The sequence below is a fragment of the Xiphophorus couchianus genome, chromosome 11 (genome assembly GCF_001444195.1).
Source record: "Xiphophorus couchianus chromosome 11, X_couchianus-1.0, whole genome shotgun sequence".
Classification (NCBI taxonomy): Eukaryota; Metazoa; Chordata; class Actinopteri; order Cyprinodontiformes; family Poeciliidae; genus Xiphophorus; species Xiphophorus couchianus.
In genome coordinates, this window is record NC_040238.1 from 17,798,972 (window position 1) to 17,819,401 (window position 20,430).

At 37.7% G+C, this 20,430-nt stretch overlaps 2 protein-coding genes across 6 annotated transcripts; both read right to left on the bottom strand.

The window, feature by feature from the left end:
* Window positions 1–262: 262 nt before the first annotated feature.
* LOC114153272 (uncharacterized threonine-rich GPI-anchored glycoprotein PJ4664.02) lies at window positions 263–12,659 on the bottom strand. 5 transcript variants are annotated; one of them, XM_028031679.1, is made up of 27 exons: window positions 12,520–12,659; window positions 10,115–12,225; window positions 9,862–9,886; window positions 9,744–9,781; window positions 9,534–9,664; window positions 9,380–9,458; window positions 8,673–8,731; window positions 8,554–8,592; window positions 8,398–8,465; window positions 8,266–8,309; window positions 8,057–8,099; window positions 7,767–7,795; window positions 7,022–7,146; window positions 6,818–6,929; window positions 5,673–6,664; window positions 5,005–5,206; window positions 4,360–4,516; window positions 3,942–4,106; window positions 3,686–3,808; window positions 3,461–3,506; window positions 3,278–3,381; window positions 3,047–3,171; window positions 2,382–2,753; window positions 1,725–2,008; window positions 1,531–1,632; window positions 1,254–1,385; window positions 263–671 (listed from the first exon to the last, which is right to left on the bottom strand). In XM_028031679.1, the coding sequence occupies exons 1-27, from the start codon at window positions 12,643–12,645 to the stop codon at window positions 568–570; spliced, it is 5,937 nt and encodes a 1,978-aa protein (XP_027887480.1). In that variant the 5' UTR covers window positions 12,646–12,659; the 3' UTR covers window positions 263–567. The 5 variants fall into 5 exon arrangements, with proteins under 5 accessions (XP_027887480.1, XP_027887477.1, XP_027887479.1 ...); XM_028031676.1 differs by having other exon boundaries at window positions 10,115–12,435; XM_028031678.1 differs by having other exon boundaries at window positions 12,478–12,659.
* On the bottom strand, window positions 12,658–19,348 carry LOC114153256 (platelet binding protein GspB-like; the record flags this gene model as incomplete). Its single annotated transcript, XM_028031653.1, has 7 exons — window positions 18,991–19,348; window positions 15,922–15,995; window positions 15,364–15,438; window positions 14,990–15,061; window positions 14,645–14,713; window positions 14,406–14,479; window positions 12,658–14,304 (listed from the first exon to the last, which is right to left on the bottom strand). Coding segments are annotated over exons 1-7 (2,100 nt in total), but the record flags the coding sequence as incomplete, so codon positions are not given.
* Window positions 19,349–20,430: the final 1,082 nt, after the last annotated feature.

Consider the following 20,430-nt stretch of genomic DNA (forward strand, 5'->3'; position numbering starts at 1 on the left):
ACAAATCTTTTTGACACTATTTTCACTCCATCAGATTGACCTGTCTTTTTGTCAGTTGTCTTTTTTTTTGGCAAATATTTAACTTCGGTCATTCATATTTCAGCTGTTTATTAATATGACAGAACTTTTTGGATATATGTGTGGGATTTTAAAATTTGCTGTTATCGGATTATCTAAACTAAAGACGTATCTCAACCCACTCAGTGTCGGTTCTTAGATTTGAAAAGGGAAATCCATAAATCATAAGTATGGCAAAGAAATGTAGTCTATGTACTGTCATATGAACTTTAATTAGCTGTTTGAAAGCAACAGCTGTAAAGTGCGTACGATCATTAAATCTAAGACACACATTCAAATGTTATGTTAAATAAATAGGTTTGTATATTAAATAAAGATTATGTAAAAATAAGCACAACAATAGCTTTAGAGTTATAAAAAATTTCAACTTTAGACTTAAAATTTCTTAGAAATCAGTCAACTAATACATGTGACGGAGATGAACAATACATAAATATTTTCTGGTAAATTACATTATATACAGGCAGTTAACAGGCTGCTCTAAGTAGGTCAGGACCCCTGTCGACTCCGGAGCTGGCTGTTGATCTCGTTGAAAACCACATCTGTCCTCGGTTCTTCGTCAGCTGTAATTATTCTGTCTTCAAGTGGATTTCCTGCAATGTACCACAACATTATTTCTAATATGTTGGTAAATAAATAATAATTATTAAACCTATCCACAATTATTGACAACTATGGTAAAGATAGACAGAAGGCAATACTTCATCTTATCCAGCAACTTATTTCTTCAAAGTTGAAGTACAAGCAGAATCCTATTCATGCATATTCAACATGTGAGGATCATGTTGAAATCACTTTGCTGCCACTTGAAGCTTGGAGCTACGCTTAAATTAAGCCTATTTTTTTACTAGTATGCATACTGTACTGGACCCACTGGGCATGTCTGGTACCTTTCTCCAGAGGTCATTAGGTGAAACAAAGACATGCTCAGGGACTATCCACGGGACAATGATTCAAAACAATAAACATGATTTTATGTGCAATTTGAGATGTTTCCCGACAGAATGACCTCAGATTAGTAGTTATTTAATTCTGTGTGAGATTATTCAGCAATAATATTTGTTTTCAGGTATTTTACACATCCTTAGAAGGGATGCCAATGCATGTGGTGTGTTGGGTCAGTCAAAACTTATTACGGAAGGCATAACATTGTTAAAGTAGAAATTCTTTCTTACCAATGCCGTTCATCTGGCCTGATGGCGTACTGGGCAGAAAAGTAGATCTGGATGGCCGACTGCTTTGTGAGGATGTAAAGGAGGTCAGTGGAGACTTCTTTGTGGTTTTCTGTGTTGTAGTGCGACTCCACTCTAAAAGAATTAGGGAAAAAAAAGAAAATGCCATATACAAGAAAATAAAAAAAAAAGGTTTTATTTTTTATCTTTAAAAAAATGCATTGAAAACTACATAGCTTGCGAGTCTTGGATACAGGTGCACATTTTCATCCAGACTCACCTGAGTTTTCTGGGAGTCTCATGTTGCCGCAGCATAGGTAGGTCCTCCACTGCCTTCTGACGGTTTCTTTCACCGCACAGTGGAACACAAATATGAAGAATCCTAGAAACAAAATGTAAGAAAAATCTTTGGGGATCAGCAAAGTTTAACTTTCTCTTTAGGATACAGGAAAGATGTAGGGTTCAACAACTCACCTTGCAGAGAATTAAAGATGGCAAAGAGGTACATAAATGCCAGATTAACAGGACCCCACGCAAAAAAGGCAAATCCCCACGTGAGACCTAGGAGGAGGGTGATCCCGATCATGCTGCGTGCGTCCTGCGCCGCGCTGCGGTGCTTGCTGTTATGAGGATTCTGTTTTTTTATCCGGTGCAACTGGACTAAGACCACAACAAACATGATCATGTTGAAGATGAAAATCACACCGAAATAGGCCACGACTGCCACATAGAAGGCGATGTCGTTTCTTATCCAGCAGCTGCAAGACAAGGAGGAAGAGTGAATAAGCTATTTGTTATTATTGATTTCATATGTAAGTTTAATCAGGGATAAAAAGGGTTTAAACCTTAATATATTAGAGAAGTATTGCAAAGAGGACAGGACACAATTCTTCCTTCATGTAGCTTTGGGCCTTATTTGTGTATCATCAACTGAGATTTAAAATCTGATGATGATGATAATGTAATTTTGGACTCCTGAGATTAAATTTGACTAATTTTAAAACTTGTTAAAGACCAGAAAATTTCTTTTCATTATGCCCTGACACATAAAAGCTAAACTTGAAAACGGCATGCTTTATTTTCCAGTGATTGGAGTTGTGAGTAAACCCACTTTCAGCTTACTGAACTTACAAGTCATCACTCGTGCCATCTGAAAACTTTCCATAGGACATGAGGCCGTAGTTGTTTTTGTCAATCGCGATCACAATGATGACCACTATCATTGGGACTCCCCAGCCCACCAGCGAGAACTTCAGCATGTAGTGGGATATGTTGTCATTGAAGACTTTCACAAGTGCATAGTACATGTGGACGCCCTCGAGCCCCATCCAGGTGAAGGAAACCAGTAGGAAGTAGTGAAGGAACCAGGCCGTGGAAATGCAGAGGCCCACAGCTGTGGGATAAAGCGCCAGCCAGGCGTCCACCAGGAACACCAGGTTGAGCAGCAGAAGAGCCAGGCAAAGCTGGATCAGAATTTTGGATGGGATGTCTTTACGCAGCTTTCTGTTGGGGTGAAATGATTTAGACATCAATCACTGACACATCAGTTAAAAGTTGTTTTACATGCTAAAATTCTTTCACCTTTCCACATTTTCTTCAAATCCAACCACTATCATCAGTGAAATTTACTGAGATTTGACGTAAAACTAATACTATTGGATTTGCTCTCACAAATAAAAATCTGAAAACTTATGCATTGGCATTTAGCGTCTTTCAACCCTAAACTAAGAACCCTGTGACATACATTTACAAGCCCTTGTAGTGGGTTAAACGAAGAAAACAATGTATCAACTCACCCAAATGCCAAGTAAGTGAGGAGAGTTACGGACAGGAAGATGGCAGAAAGTCCACAACCTATATATGTGATGAAGGTGAGGATGGTGGCCTGAACACGACTGGTAACAGTCTCTCTGGAGATGTCCTTAAAGTAAAAGAAATCGAATCGAAGACATTAGAATGACATTCATGTCTGCTATTGTCATTAGACACACAGAGGTGTGAAATCTGCAACAGGTAATTGTGCTTACCAGTAAAATAGCAAAGCTGGTTAAATGGTTGCAGCCACAAACTGTCTCATTGTCGTTGGTTTCTTTGACAAAGCAGCCATCTGAGTTCCAGCCACCTAAACCTTCTGCAGGAACCACAACAGTTTCAAAAATGCAGCCTTATCTCAGTTTTTAAGCGTGTGTGTTTATATTTTTTTAACTTACTGTTAAATGTAAAGTCCCAGAAAACACACACTGCCACAAAATTAGCCTGAAGTTTGGAAAAAGAAGCAAGGTTTCAGTTTCCAAATAAGCATTGTTTAGCTTAAGTCTGAAAAAAAAAGTACTCAGCAGCTTTTTATTCTAATAGCCACCTGAACTCTTTTCAAATTTTGTTGTTAATGAGGCTGGGGAAAAATATTGAGCATCTCTTGTTAGAATTAGACTTACTGGAACAGGTTCTGTGTTTCTCAGGCGAATTACAACACTTTCCTTTAATCCTTCGATTGACAGATTGGCCACGCTTGCTCCCAAGATCCCACTGTTAAGTTTCCGTTGTTCTAATGAGACATCCTGTGTTTTCATGCAGAGATGCATCAAATTGTTAGTTTGTGGGAAAAATTCTACTGCACATTTTTTCTATTATTTGCCATCAATTTATTTTTTATTTTATTTGATATCAATGACACAGGATGACTGTACAGACCTTAAAGACTGAGCTCTTCTGGTAGAAATTGAACTGAAGCCTGGAGACCAGCTTTTGTTCCTCAGCGGTTAGATTTTGAGTGAGGGAGGGAGGAAGAGTAATGGAGCCTTGAGGGATGGAGGAGTCCTTTAATGCGCTCCTTTTCAACCTTGGATTCCCCCGAACCTGCAGCACATAGTGGAATATACCGGGTGGAAAATAGATCTTTCTCAAGAATATATTTTTCACAATACAATAGTACTATAATTTTACCAACAGAACCTAAAAAGTGTAAATGTGTGAAAAGTCTTACAGAAGAGAATATAATTCAGTGCTTGGCAAAAGTGTGCTAGACCTGAGTTATTATTTATGTTTTTTTTCTCAAACTTTCAAGCCCTGAGGAAAAAATATGCCTTTACTTGTGTGACCACAGTCTCACCTGAACATTATTTGGATCTAAGATGGAAAAAACAGTCTCCTGGAAGTTGGCGCCATCTACTGGTTTCACAGAGACAGCCAAAGAAGGGTACATCAGGTTCTCAGCGGTGGCTCCAATCACCAGCTTTAACCCCACCGTGTCAACAATCCCAATAATCCTGATGGAACAAAGGAACTGGTTAGTGTCAAGCAGAATGACTAATCTATTTAACTACTAACAACATTTAACCACAAAAAATAGCAAAAAACATTTTACAAATTAAAAAGTTATGATCATATGTTCAGCATACAATTAAAACTTTTTTATGTACACTAGTAAATCAGCCTAAATGTTCCTGTTTTAGGTCAGTTCAGATTATTATCCTGTGTGTGGTGAATATCCACTTCTGACTTTGAAGAAATGAATAAAAATTCTCAAAAATATTTATTGTATATTATTCTGACATTTAGCAAATAATAATAATAATAATAATAATAATAATAATAATATAGCAGTATGTCAAATTTCAACATTAAAACAAAGTGGAGTTCATTTGCATGTGAACCTTTCATATGTCCTTGTTTTTCTTCAATATGATCAAAACTTAGAATTAGAAATTTTTCTAAATGTCAAAGTGTTGGGAAAAGTTGAATAAATGAGAGCAACCTGTCAGAGGAGCTCGACAGCTTGTCAGGTGAAGCATCCAACAGATTGCTGACAATGTTGACAGAGATGTCTCCCAGTTCCTTGCTGACAGTCGGGCCTGACAGAAGCTTCTCTAGCTGTGACACCAGCTGATCTATCTGCGCTGCGGTCAGTTTTGACACGTCTTGAGTCAGTGCAAGAAGGTCTTTGGCTTGGCTTTCAGCTGCAGTGAACAAAATAGAAAAGAGGTTATGTTCTGAAAAAAGATCACTGTTATCTTCCCAGAAACCAAAGGAGCAAACACAGAAAAACATAGCTCTGCTGAAGTGCACTGTAGAGCTATGTTAATTAGTTATTAGCTGAAAGCCTATTTTCTGAGAAATCTAGATGTTGCAAAAACCAAATACTTCTAATCATTTTATACATTATACCATCACCTACAGTGCAATACGGTGGTGGCACCCTTATGCAGTGGGACTTTTTTTCATTTTTCATTAGCAAGATCTTTTGACATTTATCAGAAATGAAAATAAATTTTGAAAAGGACCAAAAGAACAAAACAACAACCACTCTGAAGTTGTTCATGTGGAAGTTTACATATTTAGACTGGTCGAGTCAAAGCCTAAATGCAAGTTAAAATAAAAGCTAATACTACAACATGAGCTGGAAAAAATGATGTGGCAACAAACCTGTTCCATTTCCTGTTGAACTCACTAAGGTGGTCACAGAAACAAATCCACTTGTTGTGCTTCTAGTTGTGTTTGATGACGGTTTTCCTCCAGCAGCAGTTGTGGACACTGATGGGGCCCATGTTGTGTTCTGTTGTGTTTTTGGGGTTGTTGTTGGAGTCAATGTGTTATTGTTTGGTTGTAATGTTGAACTCACTGTTGTCACATTCGTAATGACTGTCACATTTGGGTCAAATGTAGAGTTTATAGGAATTGTGGCATTTAGGCTAGTTACGTTTGGGCTAGCTGTTGTATTTAGGCTAGTTACGTTTGGGCTAGCTGTTGTATTTAGGCTAGTTACGTTTGGGCTAGCTGTTGTATTTAGGCTAGTTACGTTTGGGCTAGCTGTTGTATTTAGGCTAAATGTCTCATTTGGGCTAGCTGTTGTATTTAGGCTAGTTACGTTTGGGCTAGCTGTTGTATTTAGGCTAAATGTCTCATTTGGGCTAGCTGTTGTATTTAGGCTAAATGTCTCATTTGGGCTAGCTGTTGTATTTAGGCTAAATGTCTCATTTGGGCTAGCTGTTGTATTTAGGCTAAATGTCTCATTTGGGCTAGTTGTTGTATTTAGGCCAAGTGTCTCATTTGGGCTAGCTGTTGTATTTAGGCTAAGTGTATCATTTGGGCTAGCTGTTGTATTTAGGCTAAGTGTCTCATTTGGGCTAGCTGTTGTATTTAGGCTAAGTGTCTCATTTGGGCTAGCTGTTGTATTTAGGCTAAGTGTCTCATTTGGGCTAGCTGTTGTATTTAGGCTAAGTGTCTCATTTGGGCTAGCTGTTGTATTTAGGCTAAGTGTCTCATTTGGGGTAGCTGTTGTATTTAGGCTAGTCACATTTGGGCTAGCTGTTGTATTTAGGCTAGTCATGTTGGGACTAATTGTCACATTTGGGCTAGTTGTGGTAGGTACAACACATTGTTCTTTCAAATGTACAACAATATTTTCTCCAGTTTGGCTGCAATGAAAAAGAAGTAAAACACTGTATTATTTGAAAGCATTTCAGTTTACATGGGATATGTTTCAGAAACAACCATGCAAAGATAATAGTAATACTGAGTTGGTAATTTTGTAAAACTTTACTTATAGCCTAAAGTGAGATCATACGAACCATGTGAGGTTAGATCCCTTTATTTCGAGACAAAAGTCATGTGGGCTTTTCTCACTATCATTATAACTGAGCTGGGAGTTGAGTGAGTTAATTTCTGCGCTTCCACAAATTGCTGCAACACAAAGCAAAAGCTACATTAAATACACAGCGTTCCTGTTACTTTAAACCTGAATCAAATTTTAGTGAATAGATTGAGATACTTACCTGCTCGTCTCACTTGCCCGTCATACTGGATCTTTTCTTCAAGTAGAAAAACATTTAAAACAGCTTCTGCCACTGAACAAATGGAGACTTCCCGTGCAAAACCTAATATCACTCTGCAACTCAGCCTTCAATAAAAAGAAAAGAGTAGAATAGTTTTTAAAAGGTTTCCAACATATGGGCATACAGGTGACTCTAAGAAAATTAGTATGTCAATGAAAAGCTAAGTTACTTCAGTAATTCAACTCATTTGTACAAATGTTGACTTTTTGTTGAATATTTTCGCGTACTGTGCAGTATATGCACCCAGTGTTTTGTTGAAGCCCTCTTTTACACAGATTACTGCAATAAATTAGAATATATGTTCAGATGAGGTTCATTTGTGAGATAAGTGTCAGCTGGAAAAACAAAACAAACTTCAGGCAGGTATTAAACATAACTTGTATAATACCCACACTTTTGTATTGACTTTTTAAAATTTTTTTGTGATGTAATATTCTAATCCTAAATATAATATTTTTTCTAAAGTAAAGGCTTGAAATCATCAGTCTATGTGTAATTAATCTATATTTTATTTTGTGTAGGGGAATTCACCTCATCTGCTTTGCTGAGAGACCGAAATTTAGAAGTTAGGTGATTTGCAGGCCAATCAACACATTTATACAAGTGTCATCAAATCAACTACATTTTGCAGTGTGGGCAGGTGATTAGTCCTGCTATAAAATGAAGGTACATCAAATGGACTTACTTTGTCTTTTCACAGTCCACTCTGGCACTCTGAAATTGTACAATGGCGATATTAATAAACATGCAAAAAACGTAAATTACACATGTGATCTCTTAATTTTGCATTGTTGGATACTTTTAAATATTTATTATCTTGTGATATTTGTTTATTGTTATATTTTCATTTCTTAAAATTATACCTGATAAATTTAGCACAATCTAACACTTTAATGATGCTTATGAAATTTAGTCAGGAGAAATTCAGAACTTGACTTGTTGTGGTAGTATTATTGAACTTTAGCTTCTTCTTACCCTGTACTCAGATGCAATCGTGGCCAATAATTGACATGTAACACTGCAACAAAACATTAAAAACATAATTTCAGTTGTCAGTTAGCATGACTGTTTTTCTGTTTTTGATTTTTATTGTTATAAATGAACAAATAGATAATTTTATCTTTGCGAACTGAAAATAAAATTTACAGAAAAAGTATTGCTACAAATCAAAAAGCAAAACATACGTTGTAGTGATGGAGCAGTTAGGTGGTTGTGCCAGGATTGAAATCTGTAAATGTAGGTAAATATTATCATTTTATACAACAAGAGTGTGTAGCAAGAGTAATTAATAAACAAGGTGTAAAAAAGGAGGTTACCAGAGATGAAAGAGATGAAGAGTTCATTGTTGGATCTTGTAGTGAAATGGAAAACGTGTAGTACGCATCTGAAAACAAAAACACAAATTACATCGTAAATTTTGTATTGATTTTGATAACGATGAGAGGCATTAATTTGACTGATGAAATACTAACCAGATCTGATGCAGTAAGAAGAGCAGTTACAACTGTTCTCTAAAAAGGGAAGAAGAACAAAATACATAAAAATCTATATACTATATGCATTTTAAATATATTTTAAATAAATACCTCACCTGTCACACAGTCTGTTAGGTTTATTGGTGGAATGACATATGTAGACTCAGGCTCCACACTGATAAAAGACAAACATCATATTTTGTTAAATTTGTGCATTTAACTTTATACTCTTATACCGACTCTGCATATTTTAGAAATAAAAATATCCCCCAACTGCAAAATACAGAAAGAACATTTTGGCTTTTTAATAACATTTCCTTTATTCAATGAGCTGATACTGCTGTCAAAGATTTAAACATCGAAAATAAATATTTTAGGTTCAGGACATCTGTAAAGATTATTAATCTGTTCATGTCAAATGCAGGAAAACATCAGTAGGTTAATTTAGATTCAACACTGAAAACAACACGGGGTATTCAAAGAGGTTAATATAATTTGTACATATAAAAGTAAAAGTCTTTCTTTGTGCACTGAAACATATTTTCTTTCCACATCAGTATAGAAAAGTATGAGTCGGTTACTGGTATCAATATCAAGCACACACATTTGTGCTTGATATTCCAGAAAAATCTAAATGGTCTTTTTTTTAAAAGAGATTTTCTGAATTATCAAGCCCAGTGAAATCTTTGAAGTATGTGTGTCGCTTTTGATGAATTTCCACTTAATAATGCAAGAGTATTGTGATAAGTTGTGTGGAACTGTTCTTTGTCAGGACTGCACACATTGCTGTTGTAAACATGCTTAGCAAATACCAAACCCTTACCATGACGCACCCAGCGGACCAGAATAAATGCAGCTGTTTGGCTCCTCTAAGTTACCATCGCACTTGTTTTGAAGCCGATCTGTTCAGAAAGATCAAGACTTTGTTATAAATGAGAAGCTTCTGAGGTTAGTAAAAAGTCCAATTTATTACTCACTCTGTTCATCTATCCTGTTTCCCACCACATGGATGTCAGAGGAACTTTTGCTGGCTGCACAGAGTTTTTGTAGGATACAGCATGATGATATTTTGTGACTCAGCGCAAGCATGATGGTGCACTTGGTCTGACTGGAACATATCAGTTTTATCAAAACCGAGAATAGAGATATGCATGTGTCAAATATAAGAGCTGTGTTATTTCACTTACTTTATTTCAGTTTTTATAGAGCAGGATACTTCCATTCCCTGTTAAAACACAAACCAAACTGTTATTCAATACTTCTACTCACCATGAAACCTATTGCTGCATGTAATTATTAACTTACTTGAAAAACCAAAGCTGTGTCATTGCTAAAAAAAGAAAAAAAAATCAACATTGTAACAAAAGAGATGTAAGAAGAATGAAAAAAAGTGCTGCCTAATTCAGCTGACAGTTATTTTGGATAACCTGTCATTTTGAAAAACAGCCATTTATTTTTACAATTCGGTACAAATAAAACATATACAATTCCATGAATGTTAGAATGTTTAGAAAAGAATAGATCATTTTACCCATTCGCTTGAGTTCATTTGTCATACCTGCTTATCGTCAAATTGTCGCTGTTCTGGGGGACGGAACGCTTCCTCCTTGAACCTCCTGAAGACGGGGCTTGAGGATTCAATGACTGCGATGACACAGTCATGTATAGCAATAAAGTTGACATGCTGGTGATCAAAGATGGCAAAATGGGACTTGGAGTAGTTATGGCTGGACTGTTGCTTCGTGATGCTGTAATTGTTGTAACTGTGATTGGAGTGTTGCTTCTTAGTGCTGTAGTTGTTGGACCGTTGCTTCTTAGACCTGTAGTTGTTGGAGTTGGCGGACCGTTGCTTATTTGTGCTGTAGCTGTTGGAGTTGGCGGATCGTTGCTTGTTAGTGCTGTAGTTGTCGGAGTTGGCAGACCGTTGCTTGTTAGTGTTGTAGTTGTTGGAGTTGTCGGACCGTTGCTTGTTAGTGCTGTAGTTGTCGGAGTTGTCGGACCGTTGCTTGTTAGTGCTGTAGTTGTTGGAGTTGGCGGACCGTTGCTTGTTAGTGCTGTAGTTGATGGAGTTGGCGAACCGTTGCTTCTTAGACCTGTAGTTGTTGGAGTTAGCGGGCCGTTGCTTGTTAGTGCTGTAGCTGTTGGAGTTGTCGGACCGTTGCTTATTTGTGCAGTAGCTGTTGGAGTTGGCGGATCATTGCTTGTTAGTGCTGTAGTTGTCGGACTGTTGCTTGTTAGTGCTGTAGTTGTCGGAGTTGTCGGACCATTGCTTATTTGTGCAGTAGTTGTTGGAGTTGTCAGACCGTTGCTTGTTAGTGCTGTAGTTGTTGGAGTTGTCGGACCGTTGCTTGTTAGTGCTGTAGCTGTTGGAGTTGCCGGACCCTTGCTTATTTGTGCAGTAGCTGTTGGAGTTGGCGGATCATTGCTTGTTAGTGCTGTAGTTGTCGGAGTTGTCGGACCATTGCTTGTTAGTGCTGTAGTTGTCGGAGTTGTCGGACCATTGCTTATTTGTGCTGTAGCTGTTGGAGTTGGCGGATCATTGCTTGTTAGTGCTGTAGTTGTCGGACCGTTGCTTATTTGTGCTGTAGCTGTTGGAGTTGGCGGATCGTTGCTTGTTAGTGCTGTAGTTGTCGGAGTTGTCGGACCATTGCTTATTTGTGCTGTAGCTGTTGGAGTTGGCGGATCATTGCTTGTTAGTGCTGTAGTTGTCGGACCGTTGCTTATTTGTGCTGTAGCTGTTGGAGTTGGCGGATCGTTGCTTGTTAGTGCTGTAGCTGTTGGAGTTGGCGGATCATTGCTTGTTAGTGCTGTAGTTGTCGGAGTTGTCGGACCATTGCTTAATTGTGCTGTAGCTGTTGGAGTTGGCGGATCGTTGCTTGTTAGTGCTGTAGTTGATGGAGTTGGCGAACCATTGCTTGTTAGTGCTGTAGTTGTTGGAGTTGACGGACCGTTGCTTGTTAGTGCTGTAGCTGTTGGAGTTGGCGGATCGTTGCTTGTTAGTGCTGTAGTTGTCGGAGTTGTCGGACCGTTGCTTATTTGTGCAGTAGTTGTTGGAGTTGTCGAACCATTGCTTATTTGTGCTGTAGCTGTTGGAGTTGGCGGATCGTTGCTTGTTAGTGCTGTAGCTGTTGGAGTTGGCGGATCGTTGCTTGTTAGTGCTGTAGCTGTTGGAGTTGGCGGATCGTTGCTTGTTAGTGCTGTAGCTGTTGGAGTTGGCGGATCGTTGCTTGTTAGTGCTGTAGTTGTCGGAGTTGTCGGACCGTTGCTTGTTAGTGCAGTAGTTGTCGGTGTTGTCGGACCGTTGCTTATTTGTGCAGTAGCTGTTTGAGTTGTCGAACCATTGCTTGTTAGTGCTGTAGCTGTTGGAGTTGTTGGACTGTTGCTTTGTGACGCTGTAGTTGTAACTGTGGTTGGAGTGTTGCTTTTTAGGTCTGTAGTTGTTGCAGTAGTAGCTGTAGTGTTACTTTGTGATGTAGTAGATGATGCAGCAGTAGTTGTCATGTTGCTATTTGTTGCTGAAATTGATGCAGCAGTAATTGTCATGTTGCTTTGTGTTGCAGTAGTTGATGCAGTGGTAGTTGTCATGTTGCTATTTGTTGCTGAAGTTGATGCAGCAGTAATTGTCATGTTGCTTGGTGTTGCAGTAGTTGATGCAGCAGTAGTTGTCATGTTGCTATTTGTTGCTGAAGTTGATGCAGCAGTAATTGTCATGTTGCTTTGTGTTGCAGTAGGTGACACAGCAGTAGTTGTCATGTTGTTTTGTGTTGCAGTAGTTGATGCAGTAGTAGTTGTCATGTTGCTTTGTGTTGCAGTAGTTGATGCAGCAGTAGCTGTCATGTTGCTCTGTGTTGCAGTCGTTGATGCAGCAGTAGTTGTCATGTTGCTTGGTGTTGCAGTAGTTGACGTAGTAGCAATTGTCATGTTGCTTTGTGTTGCAGTAGGTGACACAGCAGTAGCTGTCATGTTGCTTTGTGTTGCAGTAGTTGATGCAGCAGTAGTTGTCATGCTGCTATTTGTTGCTGAAGTTGATGCAGCAGTAATTGTCATGTTGCTTTGTGTTGCATTAGGTGATGCAGCAATAGTTGTCATGTTGCTTTGTGTTTCAGTAGTTGACGTAGTAGCAATTGTCATGTTGCTTTGTGTTGCAGTAGTTGACGTAGTAGCAATTGTCATGTTGCTTTGTGTTGCAGTAGTTGACGTAGTAGCAATTGTCATGTTGCTTTGTGTTGCAGTAGTTGACGTAGTAGCAATTGTCATGTTGCTTTGTGTTGCAGTAGGTGACACAGCAGTAGTTGTCATGTTGTTTTGTGTTGCAGTAGTTGATGCAGTAGTAGTTGTCATGTTGCTTTGTGTTGCAGTAGTTGATGCAGCAGTAGCTGTCATGTTGCTCTGTGTTGCAGTCGTTGATGCAGCAGTAGTTGTCATGTTGCTTGGTGTTGCAGTAGTTGACGTAGTAGCAATTGTCATGTTGCTTTGTGTTGCAGTAGGTGACACAGCAGTAGCTGTCATGTTGCTTTGTGTTGCAGTAGTTGATGCAGCAGTAGTTGTCATGCTGCTATTTGTTGCTGAAGTTGATGCAGCAGTAATTGTCATGTTGCTTTGTGTTGCATTAGGTGATGCAGCAATAGTTGTCATGTTGCTTTGTGTTTCAGTAGTTGATACAGCAATAGTTGTCACATTGCTTTGTGTTGCAGTAGGTGACGCAGCAGTAGTTGTCATGTTGCTTGGTGTTGCAGTAGTTGACATAGCAGCAATTGTCATGTTGCTTTGTGTTGCAGTAGTTGATGCAGCAGTAGTTGTCATGCTGCTATTTGTTGCTGAAGTTGATGCAGCAGTAATTGTCATGTTGCTTTGTGTTGCATTAGGTGATGCAGCAATAGTTGTCATGTTGCTTTGTGTTGCAGTAGTTGATGCAGCAGTAGTTGTCATGTTGCTTTGTGTTGCAGTAGTTGATACAGCAGTAGTTGTAATGTTGCTTTGTGTTGCTGAAGTTGATGCAGCAGTAATTGTCATGTTGCTTTGTGTTGCAGTAGTTAATGCAGCAGTAGTTGTCATGTTGCTTTGTGTTGCAGTAGTTGAAGCAGCAGTAGTTGTCATGTTCCTTTGCGTTGCAGTAGTTGAAGCAGCAGTAGTTGTCATGTTGCTTTGCGTTGCAGTAGTTGAAGCAGCAGTAGTTGTCATGTTGCTTTGCGTTGCAGTAGTTGAAGCAGCAGTAGTTGTCATGTTGCTTTGTGTTGCAGTAGTTGAAGCAGCAGTAGTTGTCATGTTGCTTTGTGTCGCAGTAGTTGATGCAGCCGTTGATGTTATGTTGCCATCAAATGCTGCAGTTCCTGCAGCTGTAACTGTTGTGTTGCTGATTGATGCCTTTGATGCCGCTGTTGTTTTGTTGTCATTCAAAACAGTTGCTGCAACTGTGGTTGTTGTGTTGTCATGTAACATTGTTATCGAAGCTGGTGTTGTGACGTTTTCAGTTACTGGTGTTGCTGTTGCATCTGTAGTTGTGATATTACTATTTATTATTGCTTCCATCGTTGTTGTGTCGTTGCCATTTAGCATTGTTGCAGCTTTAGATGTTATGTTGCCCTGTAACACTGTTGGTACATTTGTAGTTGCACTAAAGTTTTGCGGTGAAGTCTGTGTTGTTGCCACTTGTTCTGTCACATTTACAGTTTGCTGAGATGTGGGGGCAGTAGTTGTTGCTCCTTGAAACATGCAGCGCCCCAGCTCATTTCGGAAAACCTGGTCAAGCTGAAAGAAAATATCCATGACCACATTTATTTATAGGATTCAGACGTCAAAATTCTGGTAATATAATCGGATTTTGACCTCCAACTATGTTCCTTACGTACCCAGGCAATGATGTCGGATTCATTCTTACTCGGTCCAGTGACATCCACATTGACATCAAGGAAATAAAACACTACTATAAAAAAAAAAATCAAACAAAATTTAGAAGAATAATGTCAAAATTAATTTCGTAATTGATGATTAGTATATTTCAAAAGAGATGTTCCTTCCCAAAGCCCCTTTGGGTAAAATATTTTTCTACGTTTGTACTGTAGGTGAGACATGTCTGTCATTTGTTTACCTGAGGTCTGTACGGTGGTTGCAGAAGTTGGAATAATGGATGAAGCAGCAGAAGACTGACTATCAGAAACTTCAGTTGATTGGAAAAAATGGAAAATCTGTTAAAATGCATATTCAAATACAAGACTATAACCTCAAATATTAGTGCTGTTGCAAAGATCAACTGCTGAGTTATCTTTTAAATAATCTGAGTAATTTGATTCACAAAATAATTTACTGTGTTACCTTACGTGTTTGTATTACAATGACATAATTTGACCACTTGTCCACCTTTGGATTTGTTTCTCTGTTATACAGCTACAAGTATTACAGCTGGGTCATATTTTTGCTGAGGAGTTTAATTTACCTGCTGTAACTGTAGAAGTGTGAAAAGTAGAGGAAGCAGCTTGGGAGCTTGGAACAACAGATGCTTCACCTGCTGAAGAATGAAAAACTATCAATTTCATTTTTGTTTTCAGTTTGTGATTTTTGTCCTCTGTATTAAGTTGTCTTAACATGACAGTTTAATTTGTTGTTTAATATGCTGTGTCTTTATTTTCTCCATCATTCTATCTGTAACTGTGAATCAATAGAGGTATAAAGAAATATTGTGCGAATTTAAAGTTTGCATTGTAAAAGTGATGGTAATTCCAATTATCCTCGTTTTGTCTTGAGAACTGTTGTTTTCAGTTCTGTCTTATTTCTCGTTTTAGGTTGTACAAGCCTTAGCATATTATTTACCTGAGGTTTGTGAAGCTGTTGTTGATGTGGCAATGCTGGACGGAGCAGTGGAGGTTAGTTGACCTAAAGCTTGACCTGATTAGAGAAATAAAACAGCTACAGTAAGGAGTTGTATCTTTTGAGTTTGTCTGGTTGGGTTTTTCAACGAGACATTCAGGCACCAGTCGTTCACGACTTGTCTGTTTGCCCAAAATGGAGCCATGTTAAAGAGTTACATCATATCAATCACTAAGAAATATTAAAGAATGGCCTCAGTCTTGGTCACAGTCACAGGAATCAAGATCAAAAAAAGTCGTGCAAGTACTGCTTCGAAAATTGCAAGATAACAAGCTGCAGTCCAGAGGTGTTGAAATATTCTTTCAGTCAGTCTGGAATCAATGTTGATAAACAGGTTACAGAATGAAAAGGAAAGGAATTTAACATGCGGGAATGATGAACTATGTGGAATGCAGACATAAGTCGTTTATTAGTGGAGGTAGATTCAATGCTCTATTACTTTGTTTGATAATAACCTTTGTTCACGGCTTTAGTCATACTGTGGGTGATGTCAGACCTCACCTGATAGGAGGACAATAAGTAGATGTATCTTCAGCCACATTGCATATGTAACACAAGGACCAGGTTTCTTCAGTCTGTGAAATAATTTACAGTTAGTAAGTACGTAATGGAAAGTTTTGATTAAAGCTAAACATCTCTTTGTGACAAGAAACACCAAACAACTTGGATGAAATCTCTGACAAGCTTATCTTTAATTTTCATCAATCTGTCTGAGCTTTGTCACAGGAGCAATGAGACGTGTGAGAAAAATTGAACTGAAAAGTCTTGTGTAACAGAACAAACAGTCTTATTCACCGATATCAGTCAGAAGTGCAAACATAAATATTGGTATCAAAAGATTGATATCACTACATTCACCTCTTAGTACTTGTTATATGTTTGCTGCATGTTGCACTAAGATTTTGGGAGTTTTTTGCCTTTTATTTTTTGCAGGGCCTGCAAGTTTGTGTTATGATCAAATTGAACTCAGACATTCATATATTTGTCCCTTTCTAGAACAAATTTAATATCACCCTTAAAGGGGCAAGCAAATTAGTTTATTGGTCAACCACACCTGAATTTGTCCACACAGTCTGCGTTTTGTTTTTCAACTTTTACAATGATCCTCACAGTACAAGGAAGAAACTATTAGTAACTAATCTGGCGCTTCACATGGGGTGATTGCTAGTTTGGAAACATTTATGTCTGAGCTTTAACTTCCTTATAAATGTCTTTAGATGTTGCCTTAATGTTTTCACATCATTTTTTTTCCTCATCATGGCTTTAACTTTGTCCATGTTGATATAGGACTCATTTTACTATGGATAATAACACTCTATTATTAGCTTAGGCCAACATTTAACACTTTTATCTGTGGGACAAAGAAATCGTACCCTTCCAGGACTGTATGAAAGTTGGAAATCTCAATGGTGTTTATATCTATGGGGTCAGATTAATGTGGCACCAATGGGAATCTGGAAATTTTACGCAAGGATCAATCAGATTTGTGGATGTCTGCCAGATCTCTTCCTGAAATACTGCCAGATTTCTTTTATTATGCCATACAAGGAAGCTGTATTTTAGAGGTGTTGCTCTAAAATACATCCGCAGAATGCTTCTGTTTGAATAAAATGGTGAGTTAACCCAGTAAAAATTCAGAAAGCTAGTACATTGTCATCTGGGCTTTCCTATACTGCTGTAAACTTCTAAATTAAAGCAAATGTATTTGAAATTCTATCAAAGAGACATCTCTTGCATTATTTTGTTATTGTGAAATAGAAATTCTTTTGGTCATCCTTACTAACCTAAAACAGGAATAGTTTAGTCTCATTTAGTATCAGATAGTGTGGGGAGATGGCTATACATCCTTTATAAAAATCTTGCCAATATTTGGTTTCAAATGTTTGAACCAAAAATTTACTGATTTGGTAAAAGCTTTTAAAGTCCAAGAAAAAAATGTCTCTGTGTTTAAGGTGATGAAAATAACAGTTTGAGTGGAACAACATAATTAATCTAGGATGTTTATCTTGAAAGAGGACTCAAGGATTATGTTGTTCAATTCCTTAATATTTCCTTCTACCGTTTCTAGCAATAGTAGTGGGTAAAAAAAATGCAGTTTTTACAGTGACTAACTTTGCCTTTTAGCTAAATTATTAGAAGTCAGTTAAAATTAATAATTTGATTCGATCAAGTGAAAAGATTAGTTCAGTCTTTAAAGACCATTTACTCAATTTTTCTGATTTTGAAACACACCATATCTTTTAAAAAATCTTTTAATGCTGGTTTGGTTAAAACCATTTTATACATAGGATTTTTAAAATGCTACTGATAAAACTTCCTTTAAGATGTTGGTTTTTGAGCATCGGCCGATGTCTTGGATTAGTATTGGGGACAAAAAATAAAAAAATAAAAACACCCTGACACGGACATTAGCAATGAAAAGCAAACAGAGTTTATTGTATATTATATTGTGTAGAAGTTTCCATTTATATGGTGTTCTGTTGTTCAGATTAGACCCCATCATAGAAGACTATGAGGCTGTATTGTCATTGTTCAGTGAACCAAGTAAAGATGACGTGAAATCTGATGCCTCCATTTGCTGTGTAAGTTTTATTGCAAGCAATTCAATCTTCCTGAGAACTGCAAGGAGAAATCATTTGGGAACTTTTGTGACCTAAGCTAATAAATGGAGGATGAAGGCATTATATTTCAGTTGAAATTCTAATTATTGCTTTTCAGAAGATATAATGATCTAAACCATGTTAAACCCAGTAAAGTCATTTGTTGAATTCAGTTCTCCTCAGATAGGAGAACTGAATTTTGATTGCTCAGAGCCCAGTTTGAATCCTTACAGAACTATGGTTTTCTGCCTGGATAACAAACATGTTGATAAAATCCAACATTTGAGATAAAATATAAATGTCTAGACTTTGAAAAACTTTTCCAGTTTTATGTGGATTGCTTAGATAATCAGAATGACAGCTGAGAACTTATCAACATCTTTAAACATGGTGTCAGGTCTATTTGTTGGTTTGGGTTCAGCACAGTTGGCTTGCCTAACCTTCCAGACCCCTCAGGTCTTCTGGTTCTGGTCTGCTCTGCATCCCCAGAACCAGAACCAATTGAGGAGAAGCAACTTTCAGCTTCTATGCACCACAAATCTGGAACAAACTTCCAGAAAACTGTAAAACAGCTGAAACACTGACTTCCTTTAAATCTCGACTAAAAACCCACCTGTTTAGATTTGTATTTGAAACGTTATCAATCACAAATTTAATGATGGCACTGGACTTCATGTAATGTTTTGATTGTTGATTCTATGTTGCATGACTTTGTGTTTTTGTGTTTGTTATGATGTAAAGCACTTTGAAATGCCTTGTTCCTCATTTGAAATATTTACGTACGTATATGTGAAAGTACTTGTTTTGAATGACATTTATCAGTATATAAAACACAAAAAGATGTATTTAAAAACTACTTATATGTTTATAAGTGCATGATTTAGACTTATTTATGTAGTTCACAGTCATTTTACGTTACATGAGCTGGTTCTAATCAAAAAGAGTACAACACCACCACCAGAACCTTTACCTGACAGAAGAACCCAATTTGTGCTGGCAAAAACATCTGTCCAAATGAACTGATGGAGCTCCCATAATGTCTTCATTTCCATGGAGCATAACTTCCCACAGCAGAATCCAAGGAAAGCTAAACCGCAAAGCTAACCACAAACATTTTCCTGGCTGAAACAAACCTGATTCCAGCTGCTGGCGGTGTGTTTCTCTACTGTGATTTTCTCATGCAGAATCCAGACACGCCTTCAAAACGTCAGTCCCAGTAAGTGGACGTCAGCTGTATTCGTTTTAGCTCAAGCGTGTGTCACTCAACAATGAAGAAAGTATTAAAAGGAACTTCTTGTTTGCGCACCAGATCATAGAGATCTAAACGAGAAATATGTATTGTACACCAACAGGTTTCCTGAACAGTTTTTGGAAGGCAAGAGACCTGCGTTTCTATTTTTGTTTGGCATTTAAGGTGTGCCTCAGGGTGTGTCCTCACCTCCTCAGTGTTCTTTTTGATAGACGTAAAACAAAAGACGTTTCCAAGGCAACTCTGCGGACCTCAAAGTGCCCTGGCATTGAAACATTTAGTGCAGCCAGAAATGTCAGGCACCGCTGTGCCTGTCATGGTATGAATGAGGTGATCGTCACTGTTGCAGAATTATCACTTACATGTCTTTCATTCATATTTGTGGCTTGTAGAGCTGCATTTAAACTAACACATTGTTAAGCAAGGCAGCACACTGAAGCGTAGGTGGTTGGGGCGAGAGTATAAGGTGTGTCACAAAAGTAGCTGAACTTGGACATTTGCAGTTGGTTCCAAAGTTAACTATAAAAGAATCATATCAAGCTAAGTAGTTGTATTGTGGTTAAACAGCTCATATACATTGTTATACAGAAACAATGCTTTTTCTTCTTTGACAAATACAATAAATCAAAGATAATGGAAATTGTAGTACATGGAGTCCTTCCCAGCACAGCAGGGAGTTTGTGCTTGTGTGTGTTTAATAGACATGTTCAGTAAAAAGAAAACATAAATAGGTATTTTATTGTAAGGTAAGCTATACATGTTGAGTTGAACAAATATAAAATTCTACATTTTTTAGAATATTACTGTTGTCCAGGTCAGGTCCAGGTTTTTAAATTTACATTCAGCTTGAATTGCTAATGGCTAACCTTGACCTATGGCATAGAGATGTGAACCATGACTGGAAAAATGAATTCCTGATACAAGCAGCTGTAGTAATGCTCCCCTCAGAGATAAGGTGCAGAGGTCTGTAAAATGAGGGGAGCTCAAAGGAGAGTCCTAGTTTAACAGATCTTTTACTCCCAATACCTGATGTCTGATAAACTAGAGAATGTGGATGGATAAATGATTTGTGGAGTTTTATTTTTTCCACCATATTGCTTTGAATACAACCTGTCTTATATTATTAATCTATTTCATTAGCTACTTTAAAATGCCATCTTT

What these genes read in the sequence shown, in the direction of transcription:
- LOC114153272 (XM_028031675.1), bottom strand. Translation starts at nt 12,645, where the DNA reads ATGACAACTATTGCTGCATCACCTAATGCAACACAAAGCAACATGACA. An exon ending in CTACTGCAACACAAAGCAAC is followed by an intron (nt 12,436 to 12,477) that starts ATGACAATTGCT and finishes ACACCAAGCAAC; the next exon opens with ATGACAACTACTGCTGCATC. An exon ending in TAGATCCAAATAATGTTCAG is followed by an intron (nt 4,107 to 4,359) that starts GTGAGACTGTGG and finishes TATGTGCTGCAG; the next exon opens with GTTCGGGGGAATCCAAGGTT.